A 13,414-nucleotide genomic window follows, 5' to 3' on the forward strand; every position below is an offset into this window, starting at 1 on the left:
GTGGTGTGGCTGCGCTTGAAGTCTTGGCTCCTCCGTAGGCAGGTATGCAATAAAACCGTTGTTTAAAGGGGGTGCACCCTGGGGACCCTGGGGGTACAACTAGTGTGGCCACTGAACCACGAAATCGGCGTTTCTGCGGAACTTTACACTGGCCCCGTTGGGATGCCATACAAGCCCCTCTCGGCCTCTGAAACACGCTCCTCGCTGGCTGAGACGACGAACCCCCTGGCCCCTTGTCTGAACCCTCCTCCTCCATCAAACACCCCCGGTTCATCGCACCTCACATGAGCCTGCGATGATAGCTTCCGGGTTCTTCAACTCTGTGAGCGGATGGGATAAACTCTGCACTCAACATCAGGTTGGCGTTGTGTAAGCGTTGGAGCTAGCTGGTCGGCCTATCCGTAGATACCTACCTGTCTATGAACTCGGCAAAGAAAGAGTAAACCACCAAATCGAACCACATCCATGGCTGTGTCTAGAGCGAGGACGAACCTCAATCCCTCGTCTCAACTCTCCTCCCTCCAATTATCCTCGCCATGAACTCCAAGCGCGTCAATTCCCCGTGGCCATGAGTGATCCCCGCAGCGGGATCTGTCGTCTTCTGGTTCCGAAGATCTGAGGCTCTCTCCTGGGCACGCTACACCCAAGGGCATGACCCACTATGAGCCTCATCCATGTCATCGCTCGCCAATCCCTGTCTCAGTCAACCTCCTCGGCAGCAGGAGACGACCTACCCGCCCAATTCATCCGGTCTTGTCCTGATGCGACCGGCTCCCCAGGAGCTTGGACCTAGCTCTTCATGCGTCCGTCCTGCCAGATTCCGACAGTTCGACGAGCACCACACCATCATGGGTTCCTGATCTTTTCCACTTACCTTTTCCTTCTCTTCCCTTTCTTTCTTTCCACCACCATAGACGGGGCTGGCTTCCCGCTCTTCAATTCATCGTTTGTTGGACCTTCTTTCTGTAGTCTGTTGTAATACCCCGTCTTCTTTTTACTTCCCCTTTCTTTTCCTTTATGATTTCGCGAACAAAATACACCTCTACAGCGGCGGTCCGGACTGGAATCCACGAGCCTCTTCTCCCATGACACTCGGCGCATCAACAACGTATTGGGTGGTGGCCTGACCCGTGATTACTGGCCCGTCTCGTTCATGACCCCAGGATGCTGGGGGCGGAAGTCGAGCAAATGGCACCGTTAGAACTTGGTCGGAAAGCCGTGAGGCGGAGGTGGACGAGCGACGGCGACATCCAATTATCACCGAGGAGTACGGTCTACCGGCGCCAGAACCGTGGTGGCAACAACAACAACAATAACAACAAGGGTGATGACGATGATGATGACGACGGCCGCAGGCGTTTTCGCGGGGGGAACAACGGCAACAACCGGGGCGGGGATGGAGGAAATAATTCGGGCAACGGCAGAAACAACAACAGCAACAACAACGGCAACAACAACAGCGGCGGCAACAACAATAACAGCGGCAATAATGGCAACAATCGCGGAAATAATGGCAACAACAGGGGAGGCAACAACAACAACAATAATAACAATAACAACAACAAGGGCGGCGACGACAACGACAACAACGGCAGGGGGAACCGCAGGTTCAGGGGCGGCTTTCGAGGGAGGTTCGGTAACTCGAATGATGATGACTCCGATGACGACAACAGCAACAACAATAACGGCAACCGAAGGAACCGAAATGGCAACGGTCGAGGCAACGGGAACGGCAACCGAGACGGCGACGACGGCGATGACAACGACGACTCGGGCCGGGGCAGAGGAAGCGGCAACGGTAATGGCAATGGCAACGGCAACGGCAACGGCAACGGCAATGGCGGCAACAGGAACAACGGTAATGGAAATGGGAACGGGAATGGCAATGGCAATGGCAATGGCAACAACGGCAATGGTAACGGCAACGGTAATGGGAATAACAGGGGAGTCGGCAACGGTAGTGGCAACAACAACAACCAAGGCGATGATGCTCGGAACGGAGGAGCTGGCGGTGGCGGCGGAAACAACTCGAACGGAGACAACGCGTCCTCGTCGACAACAACATCCGAGATCCCCGCTCCAACCACTGCGCCCGTTGTGCCCGTCGTTCCTCCAGCATCCGACTCTGAGAGTATCGAGAGCCCAACCCCAACAGCCTCGACCGAAGAAGTGGTCCCTACCCCCGATCCTCTTCCCGAGACGTCAGAGCCAGTCTTCCAGTCTGCCGTGACTGAGGCCCCGATCCCAGAGGCAAGTTTGGTTTTCCTTGCTGTCCAAAATGGCGCCAGTCCGCTAACTCTGCCTAGGAAACCCCAACTCCCGTTGATGATTTACCCGTCATCCCTCCAACACCTGATCCTGCAATTGGAGATGTGGGTGACTCCGCAAACCTGGCCGGGTCAGGGGACAACGTCATTTCCTCTGAGCCACCATCCAGCGCCGAGCCGACGCCACTGCCTTTGCCTTCGATTGAGCCTTCGCCATCATCATCATCACTTCCCCTCCCACTTCCCAGCAATCCGCCAACTGGAGGTCCCATGGACGACACCACCACTCCTCCTGAGCCTAACAACCCCAGTCTTCCTGCCCCTGATCTCGTCGAAGTGACGCGGCCCGGGATGGACCCAATGGCGGAACGTATCTTGGTCTCTGTTGGTTCCATTAGTAAGTACTCTGTCATGCGTATTTAGGTGCTCAGTGGGTTTCGTGCTGACCACAATTCTAGGCGGCTTCGTTCTCCTGTGCTTCGGCCTCTGGATGTTTTGGCGGACAACGAGGAGGAGGAGAAAGGAAAAGGATGGCAACAGTCCAAAGGCCCCTCGGCGCGGCTTCGCCTTCAAGATCCCTTTTCTCCGGCAAAAGGGCTGGCAAAACCTTGATGATTCGACATCGACTGCTCAGTCCGCTGCTCCAAGCCACCGTGAGAAGCCGTCTATCTCAAGTCTGCCGGCCTCCGAGGGGTTCGTGGCATCTGAAAAGATGGTGATGCAGCAACAACAACAACAGCAACAGCAGCAGCCGCCATTACCGCCGCCCCCGCCACAACCTTCACCACCTCAGCAATCGCAGTTGATGCAACAGCAGCCACCACAACCGCAGTTGCAACAACAGCAATGGCCTTTGAATTCCGAAACGATGCTCCCACAGGACCCGGCAATGGCTGGCATGATGTATGCTGCTGCGCCGCAAGATCCTCAGGCCCCGTACCCCGCAGCCGCCCGTCCGCCGCTCACCCTCAGGACGAACGTGCCGCCCTACACACACCAGGCTCAGGATTCCTTCAGCTCCACCAGCGCGGCTCACTTTAGCGCCATGACGCCCGGCGGTCACACGGCGAGCCCGCTCCTCGCCGGCGTCTCCCCCATCTCCTACTACACCCAGCCCGTGATTCCGCAGCAGCCCTATCCCGGACCGACATATCAACCCATCCACCGCCAGCCAAGCAACGCCGTGAGCGAAATGACGACCTCCACATCCCTCTCCTCCGGCTTTGGCGACGGCAACTTCGACATGGTCCCTCTCCCACCGCCAGCCGCCGCCGCCGGATCCGCCTCCAACAGCCCCCAGCAACAACACCCCCCATACACCACCCGCTTCTCTTGGATGTCCCAACAAACCCAAATCCAAACAAAGCAACTACAACAACAAGCCCGGGACTCCCAATCCGTCGCCGCCCCTCCCCTCCCGCGTCGCCAACCCAGCATCAGCGGCAGCAGCATTTACAGCTCCCTCACCACCAACAATCGGCGCGAGACCGTCTACACCGAAACGAGCGAGGACCAGCCAGCGCGCTTCCGCAGCGTCTCGTCGTGGGTCGACCAGCAAACCGGCCGGATCCGGCGCGCGCGGCAGCGCGGCGACCGCCCGCCCGACGAGCCGGTGCCCCCCGGCCACCCGGGCATCCCTGGCATCCACAACCCGCCGAGGGAGCCGAGTTTTGGGTTGATGATGGACGATGAGGAGAGGCCGAGGCCGGTGGAGGAGGTGTTGGGGCTCGCTCCGTCGGGGAGGGAGAAGTCGGAGATGGATGCTTGATGATGTGATGATGGTGATGGGATAAGGGATGGTTACTTAATTGGTATGGGAGAGAGAAAACGATACAGAGCACGGCCATTGGTTTGCATGCAGCTCACGCCCGTTCCTTGGAGCCTGGTGCTCAAGGAACGGGAGCGGAGTAGTGAAATGGGTCTGTCAGCAACGACGACCCATTCTTTCTCACAATCATCTTGAAAAACTTTTTATTTCATTTTTCTTTTCTTTTCTATTCCCTTATTTTTATCTTGGGGCTGGTCTGTTTTTTTCTTTATTATCTGTCTTTCGTTCGTGGGTATACCCATTGCGTTTTTGTTCTGCTGTCTAGGTACTCGGATGAGATTACCTACATCCGTATGTATTGGAGCGGATGGGAATTGGATATTCCTATGTGGTGTGATAGGGAGGGTGGTAGTAGTGCTAGTGGTAGTGCGAGAGAGAAAATGCAGATGTAACTGAGCCTCCTGTTTATGGAGGCCGAGTGAACAAGTTTAATTTTTCTCCTTAGGGGCAGATCGCTCGCTTCTTCCTGATACTCCTGCTGTGTGTGTGTTCTCCGGTGTTGGTTGATGATTTCAAGGGGGTGGTGGATGTAACGTCAATCGAGGGAAGACAAAACATACAACCACTCCTTCTCATGGTGATCAGGAGATACGGAACCGCACAGTATCCGCCAACGACCCAGTGTGTAGACTTGTACTACAGTCAGTAAGACAACTCCTGGTGTTGTATCACTTCTCCAATCATCGCGACATCAGTTCCATTACTATGTAGGTATATACGCCAGAACTCGCATAGCATAACCATCACAAGAACCTCCCAATCAAGAATACAACTCCACAACAAATGCTCCTATCCAGCCCACTTCCCACGCCCCAAGAAACCAGGCTCATGCCACGTTCTCTCATTTCCCATATGACAATTGCCTCCTAAATATGTCGTTGAAGCGAGACAGACAAATACCTAGCCTCCGCTCCAATACCATCAACAAGCAATAAACGACCATTGCACTCAATATTCATTACTTCTACATGACACATGTGACAGACACAAAACCAATGATCGCAGTAAACAGACCTGTCCCCCAGCCCAGCCGACCAGGTCAATAGCCCAAACACAATCCCCACATTTATTAAGACCCTAAGTAAGAGAACCAAACCCAACCACCTCACCTAACCTAATCAATGAGCTCCCGACCCGCGCCCATTCCCACCATCCAGCAACAAATGCGGCTTAATAAAGTCCTCATCTAGCTGCCTCAACAGCGCCGACGGATCCTCCGCCCTCAGCAGCTGCCTGATCGCCGCCGTCGCCGTGAGCGGCGCTTGCTGTGGTTGCTGCGCTCCCCCTGGCTCACGCTGTACTGCCCCGCGATCCTCGGGTGGAGCCAGCATCGGGCTGGACCTGCTCCTGGGCGCGGGCGCCGGCGGCGGCAGGTCCGAGATGTCAATGTCGCTGGCGAGCTCCGAGTCGCTGTTGCTTCCCGAGACGGGAGTGCCCAGCAGGCCGGACCTCTCGTAGTCGTCGGTGCCCTTGGCCTTGCGGCTCCGGCTATTTTGGCGATGGGGCACGGCCGCCGTGTTCGGGGATCTGTGTCCCGACGCCCAGCCGCCGTTGCGGTCTCCTGATGTCGAGTTGCTGGCGCTCCCGCCGCCGCTTGCGGAACGGCCGTTGCCGACGTTGTTGAGCGGCACGGCAGAACCGCGGGAGCGGTGACCGCGAGCGGTGTAGCCAATCGCGGTATCGGTGCGCTTGTAGACGCCGCCGCCGACCGCTTCGATGTCGAACTCGTCGTCCGAGTCGTTGTCCTCGGTGACGCCGGTGCGGATGCCGAGAATCTCCAGCATGCGGGCCGTGGTTCCCCCGAAGATGATGACCGTCAGGACGACCACGACAAGCACGGTGGCCTGGAGAGCCGCTGATTCCTTGGCCTTGAAAAGAGCGGACAGAGCGACGCCGACGGCACCACGCAGGCCAGCCCAGAAGAGCATGACCTGGTAGCTGTAGGGGAGTTCATCGGCGGCCTCGCGGCCACGGCGTTGAGCGCGGTAGCGGATGAACCAATTGATGGCTTTGGAGAGGGGGAAGACGGCGAGCCATCTCGCGGCGCAAACCGCAAGAACAGTCACGATGATCAGAAGAGGTTGAAAAACCAGGTTCTTGTCTGTGAACAGAGCCAGGCCGAGGTAGATGAAAATGAAGTTTTCAGACAACGACGCCGTCACCTGGAAGAAGTACTTGGTCGTCAGTTGGGTGCGGCGAGACATGTTGAAGTAGGCGTAATGCTTCATGGTTATTCCGCAGAACAGGAGGGCGACGATGCCTAGGAGTGGTCAGCTTTACACGTATCCTCCGAGGGCTGGACAACAACGCAGAGCTCAACGCACCAGACATGCCGATAGCCTGGGCAAAGAAGTAGGTGGCGTAGGCGATCAGTACCACCAAGCTGCTTTCAATGTTCGGGTACCGGCGGACGTAGGTGTACTTAAGGCCGAGGGCAGTCAGGACGCCAACAAAGGCGCCGATGGACAGACTGCCAAAGAACTCGGACAAGAAGTACCAGATACCGTGGAGGAGGCTTATGAATCCGATGGCGCCTCCCTTCTCACCAGCGCTCTGGGCAGACTCGAAGATGACAATGGCGACAGCATCGTTGAGAATCGATTCACCAAAAATGACAGTGTACAGCTTGGGGTCAACCTTGAAGGTGTTGAAGATGGCCAGGATGGTGACAGGATCTGTGGCAGACAGGGTAGCACCAACGGAGATGGCGTCGATCCACGTCACTTGGAGACCCTCGAGCGAGATGGATGTATAGAGGAACAGGAGCACACCAATGACGACGGCCGAGATAAATGTACCGGCAAAGGCAAAGGTTAAGATAGTGCCGATGTTGCGGAAAAAATTGGCCTGGTGAAGCTCGTAGCCCGAGGAGAGAATGATGGGCGGCAGCAGCAGGTTGAAGAAGTATTGGTAGTTAAAGTTGACGAGGTCACGGATAGAGTCGAAACCGGAGACTCGAAGGATCAGGCCAACGGTCATGCCGCCGAAGATGGACACGACAGTTTCGTGTATGGCGGTGATTCGGCGCTGCTGCATGGTGTAGCTGGTGCAGAAGGCTATAATGAGCAACACGAGGAGGATGAAGATGGCCCAGGAGGCATTGTTCTCTGCCTTCGGGGCGTCATCGCCTGAGGGACGGCGTCAGTCAGAGGGGTATTGTGGGAAAGTATGGGCTCGCAGAGATTGTCACCGTACCGGCCGGGTCTTCCTCATCTCTCCCTGCAATATATTGCGCTGTCAGTTTCGATTATCAAGGAGGGGCAGAAACGGCTAACGGCGTACTGGCAAGCCCTATAAGGGCATTTGCAATAGTTTCGGCAACCATGGTGATGGCTCGCGGAGTGTTTTGCGGGCCCGGCCCGTTGTCGCAATGGCGACTGAGAACAACAACAGGCGCGCGTCGAGGGATAGGCGTGTTGGAGACTCGGGGCTGGATGTGTTGGAGGGGCTTTTACTGGATTGGAGCGATGTACGTCAACGGGGCTCGAGAATGCCGGAACAAAGAGAACATGGAATAAGCAAGGAAGAGCAGCGCCGTGATTGTCTGGCTGGACGGTCCAGTCGGGCGGGGGAAGAATCTGTCTCAACAGAGGTTACTGTGACATGGAGGATGAAGGCTGAATGTTGGAGATGGATGGAGATGGAGATCCATTGCCAAAGACGCCAAGTTGCGCAGCGCTTGGCGACGGGATTGGCCCCACCAAACTTCAGTGAGATTCCATACGCTAAAGGGACCGACAAGGGACCCGGGGGCAGTGGCACATTCGGGCTGTGTCTCAATGAGCATCCAAAACCACGATAGGACATGGTGTGTACAGAGTACCAAATCCCAAATTTGATAGTAACATTTACTATGAATCTAAGTATATATCAAACAATTTCTGTTGATGTTCCAACAGTGCAAGGAAGCGTTCTCTGGACTCCCAGTTGATGTGAGTGGAAACCTGCGCCAAGCAGACCTCCATCCAGGCGGAAGCTGGAGAAGTGGACCTCTGACGCAGTGGATCCTCGGCGGCCCCACCCTTTCCGCGAAACGACAGCACCAACGGGGACCACCCACCTCATGGACCCACCTGTTGCCGCCTAGCGCTGCAGCTGCTGCTCCAAATGCGGTTCGGAGCGTCGTTGATGATGTCCCATGTGCACCCTCTTGCTTCCCACTTGCATCACATCCGCATCTTGGGGTTTGCCTCACTCTTCGGTCCCTGTGCCATCGCCATCATCTCCCTTTTATCTGCCTGCGTCAGCCCTGTCTCCCAAATTACCTGGTATTATTATATCTTCTGTCCCACGCTTGATTCCGCTGCCAGTTTGCTCTACCTGACCTGCGAGCTGCGCCCTTCGCCGTCTACATCTGGCCTCCTGCATCTGACCTCCCACATGACGACCGCATGACAGCCACCTCGTGGCATCCTCAGCTTGCCCGCCTGATGCCTGGCTTTGTAACCTCCTTTCCGGATTATTTATCCTAGGCGGTTTTCTCGAAAGCTGCCCATCTCCATCACCAGTCTTCCAAGGTATCGCCGTCTTCAGGCTCGAATCAGTCGATTCTCGACGAGTTAGACTGTTTCCACCCGGTGTCGACTTTCGAACCACCCGCTTCAGTGCATTCAAACAAACTCCAAGGGTTGCGAAAGTTGTACTACGTAGCCGGGTACACAAAGCCGTGCCGTCTCTCCGACGCTGCCGAGATACAACTCTAGCCGGCACCTCGCTGGTAGTTCGTCGCCCCAGATGTCGTCGCCAGCCGTCGAGACCCCGAATCGGGATCAACCGGGGAACGATGAAACTCAGAGGCATCATGACCAAACGAACAAGGACACGGGACAAGCTGAAAGAGATGGAGCTGGACGCTCAGGATACAGCCAAGAGCCGGTGAACGAGCAATCACCTCTGCTCTCGCCTACGAGGGGCGAGGATGAGGGCTTAATTGATGGCCAGCCTCCCACAAACGCCCATGACGATGAGCACCAGACGACCAAGAGCACATGGTACCTGATCCTCCTGACCATTGGTATCGGCGGCTTGCAAATCGCTTGGTCCGTCGAACTGTCCAACGGTTCTCCATATCTGCTCTCTCTCGGCATCAGCAAGTCTCTGATGGCACTTGTCTGGATCGCCGGTCCGTTGTCGGGCACGTTGGTCCAGCCATATGTTGGTATGCTGAGCGACAATTGCCGTATCCGCTGGGGCAAACGGAAGCCTTTTATGATCGGCGGCACCCTTGCTACCATCGCCTCGCTCATGATCCTGGCTTGGACCAAGGAGATTGTTGGTGGCTTTCTTGGTCTGTTCGGCGCCCATCCAAACTCGGATTTCGTCAAGGTTTCGGTCATTTTCGTAGCGGTGCTATGGGTTTACGTCCTGGACTTTGCTATCAACACGGGTAGGCTCCCTCTCGACCTCTACATGTTATGGCTTAGGCGGTTGCTGAGAAATGAACAGTTCAGGCCGCCATTCGTGCCTTTATCGTTGACTGCGCGCCTACCCACCAGCAAGGTATGTATTCTTCATGAAGAGAGTAACAATGGACTGGTCTGACTCCCATCAGAGAGCGCCAATGCCATGGCTAGCCGCTTCGTTGGCATCGGCAACATCCTGGGTTACCTCGCCGGTTACATGAACCTTCCCGCCGTCCTTTGGTTCTTCGGCGACACCCAGTTCAAAGATCTCTGTGCAATTGCAAGCATTGCCTTGGCTGTGACTGTCATGCTCAGCGTCATCTTCATCCGCGAGCGCGACCCGCGTCTCGACGGACCCCCTGCTAAGAACAGGCCAGGACTCTTCGCCTTCTTCCGCAAGATCTTCACCTCAATCCGTCGCCTGCCGCCACAAACAAAGAAAGTCTGCGAGGTCCAGTTCTGTGCCTGGATCGGTTTCTTCCCCATGCTCTTCTACACCTCGGCCTACATTGGCGAGATCTACGCTGAACCCTTCCTCCGCGAAAACCCCAACATGACGGATAAGGAACTCGATAAGCTCTACGAGGACGCCACCCGCCAGGGTACCTTCGCTCTTCTGATCTTCGCCATCATGGGCTTGTTGACAAACGTGTTCCTACCGTTCTTCATCGAGCCGACATACGATGCCCACCCAGTTACGGCGGCCGGAGAAAGCCAGGCCTCTTCCATCAAAGACTACGATGATGAGAAGAAGTCTTGGCTCGACTACCTGGTCATCCCAGGTTTCACGCTTCGCCGCGCCTGGATGCTGGCCCAGCTTCTCTTTACCGGCTGCATGCTGTGCACCGTCTTTGTGCGCTCTGTTACAGCTGCCACCATCCTTATCGGGCTGGTCGGCATCACGTGGGCCTTGACCCTTTGGGCTCCGTGGGCTATCATCAGCGCTGAGATCTCACGTCGCGACGAACTCCGCCGTCTCCGGTACGCCCAGCAGCAGGGTTCCTCCCCAAGTCGTGCCGTTACCTCGCTTGATGGCTATTCCTCCGATGGGGACTCCCGCGACCGGGAGCTCGGAAACGTCGAAGACGACGCCGACCAGGCCGGCGTCATTCTCGGCATCCACAACATGGCCATCGCCGCTCCGCAAATCATCGCCACCGTGCTCAGCAGCATCATTTTCAAGTTTTTCCAGAAGCCTCGTGGCGTCCCTGGGGATCACAGCATCGCCGTCGTTCTGGCGTTGGGCGGCCTCACTGTGGGAGCGTCAGCCTTCTTCATCCACCGCATCCGCGACGAACCGGGCCCTGTTCCCGCCGGCATCATTGGCGGCATTGACGCCTTGAGTGACCATGGAGATGAGGCGGCAGGCAGCAGGCCGAGTACCGCCCATAGCAGGCGGCGGTCTCACGAGCAGCTGCCGCGGGTGAGTTTGGAGAGGGCGTCGATGGTGAGGAATCAGAGCTTTGGTGGTGCGGAATATGATTGATCTAGAGGGATAGGAATGGGGTGTGAGATGGGTTTGAGGGGAAAGCAGTTGTACGACTGTACACATTGGTTTTGTTTTCTTGGAGTTGACATTTTGGATATGACTATCCTTGTCTCTCCATTGCTCAGAGAAGCTGGGCTACAATGGTTGGGTTGGATTTTGGATCACATTGGGTTGGCCGGCGTGAGCGGTTTCATTTGGATTTGTGTGGACTGTTGTGTTCCTCATGGCAGAGGCTTCTAGGTACCTATGAATATATATCATTCACAGCGATCAGCGGCAAATGCTTGAAATGGCGGTCATGGTGAATGTGTGCGAGGGGGTGAAGATTCTCATCATGGATGATTGAGATGTGTTCTCTATGGTCTCAGGTCTCATGTCTCAAGTACCAGCCCAAGAGATGCTCCTCCACCAAAACAGGGAAACAACCGTAAGACAACGAGCAGGGGAACCCCAATTTCATCACTCATAAAACACCACCAGCAAATAGTGTTACACACGTAAGAGGTTAGGTAGCTAAACCTCCCACCCCAACTCCCAAGCCCGCTTCCCTAAGCCAGGAAGACACCCGCCATCCCAGCTCCTCTCTTCTCTTTCTCTTAAACCGCAGCCGCCGCCTTCCCAGCACCGATAAACAGCCCCCAAATCACCGCGATCCCGACGCCCCAGACCAGCGGCCTCACCGCCGCCATGCGCGCATTGTCCTGCAGCACGACGTAGACGTAGTTGTAGACGGCGCGCGAGACGAGGTAGGTCAGCGTCAAACGGTTCAGGCGACCCGCGGGGAGGCCGGCGGCGTTGCCCGCCGCGACGGCCGCAGCGTACAGGCCGAGGGTTTCGAAGCCGTTGGCGGCGGCGGCGCGGGCGCGGGTGAGGCGCGCGAGGGTCTAGGAGGGTTGTTAGATGGGGTTGTATCGGGGAGGGTTTAGAGGTTGGGGACTCACGGTCTTGTCCATCTTCTCATCCTTGGCGCAGATCTCCTCGGTCTTGCGGGGGCTGGAGGGAGAAGGGTAGATGTAAGCATTTCTCTGATAAACGCATTGTGTAAGCAAAAAAAAGGCTATTATACTCACTAGGCAACGTTATAGTTCTTGCCCGCCAGCACGACGGCATAGGCGTGAGGGATGAAGCACAGGGCGAATGCCACCGGAACCTGAAGACAACAATTGTAAGTTAGGGATTCAAGAAGAGATATGCTTGTATAACCAAGTGCTGAGTTTGGGTCTGCATCATATGTCCTTTGTAAAGCAGAAACGCAGCGAAACCCATACCGAGTAGTACGACCAGTTGGTCGAGTCGAGGTCAATGAAGGACGCCATTGTGTGTGTGGTTGGTGTTGTGTGTATTGTAGGAGTTAGTTTAAGTCGAGAGAGTGAACCGAGTTGTTTGTTCCCTTGGTGTAAAGAAATCGCCAATGTCTAAACTCAACTCAAGATCAATTGAGCGAGAGGCCAATTCCCCAGCTTTATGTACTTTATATCAGGTAGCAAAAGCCTCCACAGACTCAAAGAAGTGACCGAAAAAAAAAATCTCCACGCAGCCTTCCCAACCGTTCGAAATCAACATCATCCCTTTGGGTTCGGACATTTTGTATGTTGACGGCACTTTCCGGAGCAACCCAACTCGAGGCCCGAACGGGCTATGCCCCATTCAGTTTAGTCAGTCGGATGGAGTCCGTCGCACAACCCCCGACGGCTGCTTCTCTCCTTCTGTGTTGCCAAGCATCGAGGCGAGTGCGAACCTAGGCTCCGTTCGCTGTCCATCGGGATTCACATAACGCCGGTCTCCGGTATAGGCGCAGTTAGATGGCCGACGTGATGACCTGCTATTGTTATACACTGGGGAACAACATAGGTTCAGCCATATTTGAGTCGGATGTAAGTCAATAATCGGGGACAGAACGGGATGCTTCCCCAACAAAACAACATCCATGGACCAACACATCTACAAGCCTCGGCAATATCCACATCACATGCCACTTCACCAGGACAATGCACCTTGTTTCGTGTTGTGTTTATACACAATAAGGGTATCGTAACATCATGGGGGCAGGAGGAATAGTAACTAGAACAGCCAACAACACATGGCCCAAGAAACAAAACAAGATAAAAAAGGAAACCCCTAGAGACCCAGAGCCTCGCTCATACCCGGTCCCGTTCCAGCGGCTGAGAAAAGAAAAATAAGAAAGTCCGTCACGCATGGCCGACATGAAACCGCGTCCACATACCCATTTCCCTGACTTCGTTTCTACCGTCCACCTAGCAAGATTGGCACCGCCCACTAGGCAGTGCTGCTCGAAGAAAGGAATCATATCAAACAAGAGTAATAAAAACAAAAAAAAGGCTGCTCGCGAGAGAAAAACAAAGTCCAACCGGACAAGGGAACAAGAAGAAACGAGCCAGGGCCCAAAAGGAGCAATAGAAGCAATCTG

At 55.5% G+C, this 13,414-nt stretch overlaps 5 protein-coding genes across 5 annotated transcripts; 3 read left to right on the forward strand and 2 right to left on the reverse strand.

Moving 5' to 3' along the window:
• Positions 1-1,164: 1,164 nt before the first annotated feature.
• On the forward strand, positions 1,165-4,035 carry VTJ04DRAFT_731 (uncharacterized protein; the record flags this gene model as incomplete). Its single annotated transcript, XM_069365623.1, has 3 exons — positions 1,165-2,250; positions 2,307-2,664; positions 2,726-4,035. 3 exons carry the CDS (start codon positions 1,165-1,167, stop codon positions 4,033-4,035), a joined length of 2,754 nt encoding a protein of 917 aa, XP_069223340.1.
• A 1,178-nt stretch (positions 4,036-5,213) lies between these two features.
• VTJ04DRAFT_732 (uncharacterized protein) lies at positions 5,214-7,420 on the reverse strand (the record flags this gene model as incomplete). The annotated part of the gene is made up of 4 exons (XM_069365634.1): positions 5,214-6,355; positions 6,420-7,223; positions 7,291-7,314; positions 7,378-7,420. 4 exons carry the CDS (start codon positions 7,418-7,420, stop codon positions 5,214-5,216), a joined length of 2,013 nt encoding a protein of 670 aa, XP_069223341.1.
• A 1,409-nt stretch (positions 7,421-8,829) lies between these two features.
• VTJ04DRAFT_733 (uncharacterized protein) lies at positions 8,830-10,983 on the forward strand (the record flags this gene model as incomplete). The annotated part of the gene is made up of 3 exons (XM_069365645.1): positions 8,830-9,481; positions 9,541-9,594; positions 9,647-10,983. 3 exons carry the CDS (start codon positions 8,830-8,832, stop codon positions 10,981-10,983), a joined length of 2,043 nt encoding a protein of 680 aa, XP_069223342.1.
• Positions 10,984-11,010: 27 nt separating this feature from the next.
• On the forward strand, positions 11,011-11,226 carry VTJ04DRAFT_734 (uncharacterized protein; the record flags this gene model as incomplete). Its single annotated transcript, XM_069365656.1, has 1 exon — positions 11,011-11,226. One exon carries the CDS (start codon positions 11,011-11,013, stop codon positions 11,224-11,226), a length of 216 nt encoding a protein of 71 aa, XP_069223343.1.
• A 356-nt stretch (positions 11,227-11,582) lies between these two features.
• On the reverse strand, positions 11,583-12,302 carry VTJ04DRAFT_735 (uncharacterized protein; the record flags this gene model as incomplete). Its single annotated transcript, XM_069365667.1, has 4 exons — positions 11,583-11,870; positions 11,928-11,979; positions 12,057-12,136; positions 12,255-12,302. 4 exons carry the CDS (start codon positions 12,300-12,302, stop codon positions 11,583-11,585), a joined length of 468 nt encoding a protein of 155 aa, XP_069223344.1.
• Between the last annotated feature and the right edge of the window lie 1,112 nt (positions 12,303-13,414).

The sequence above is a fragment of the Mycothermus thermophilus genome (assembly GCF_041956435.1).
Source record: "Mycothermus thermophilus strain CBS 625.91 unplaced genomic scaffold VTJ04scaffold_1, whole genome shotgun sequence".
Classification (NCBI taxonomy): domain Eukaryota; kingdom Fungi; phylum Ascomycota; class Sordariomycetes; order Sordariales; family Chaetomiaceae; genus Mycothermus; species Mycothermus thermophilus.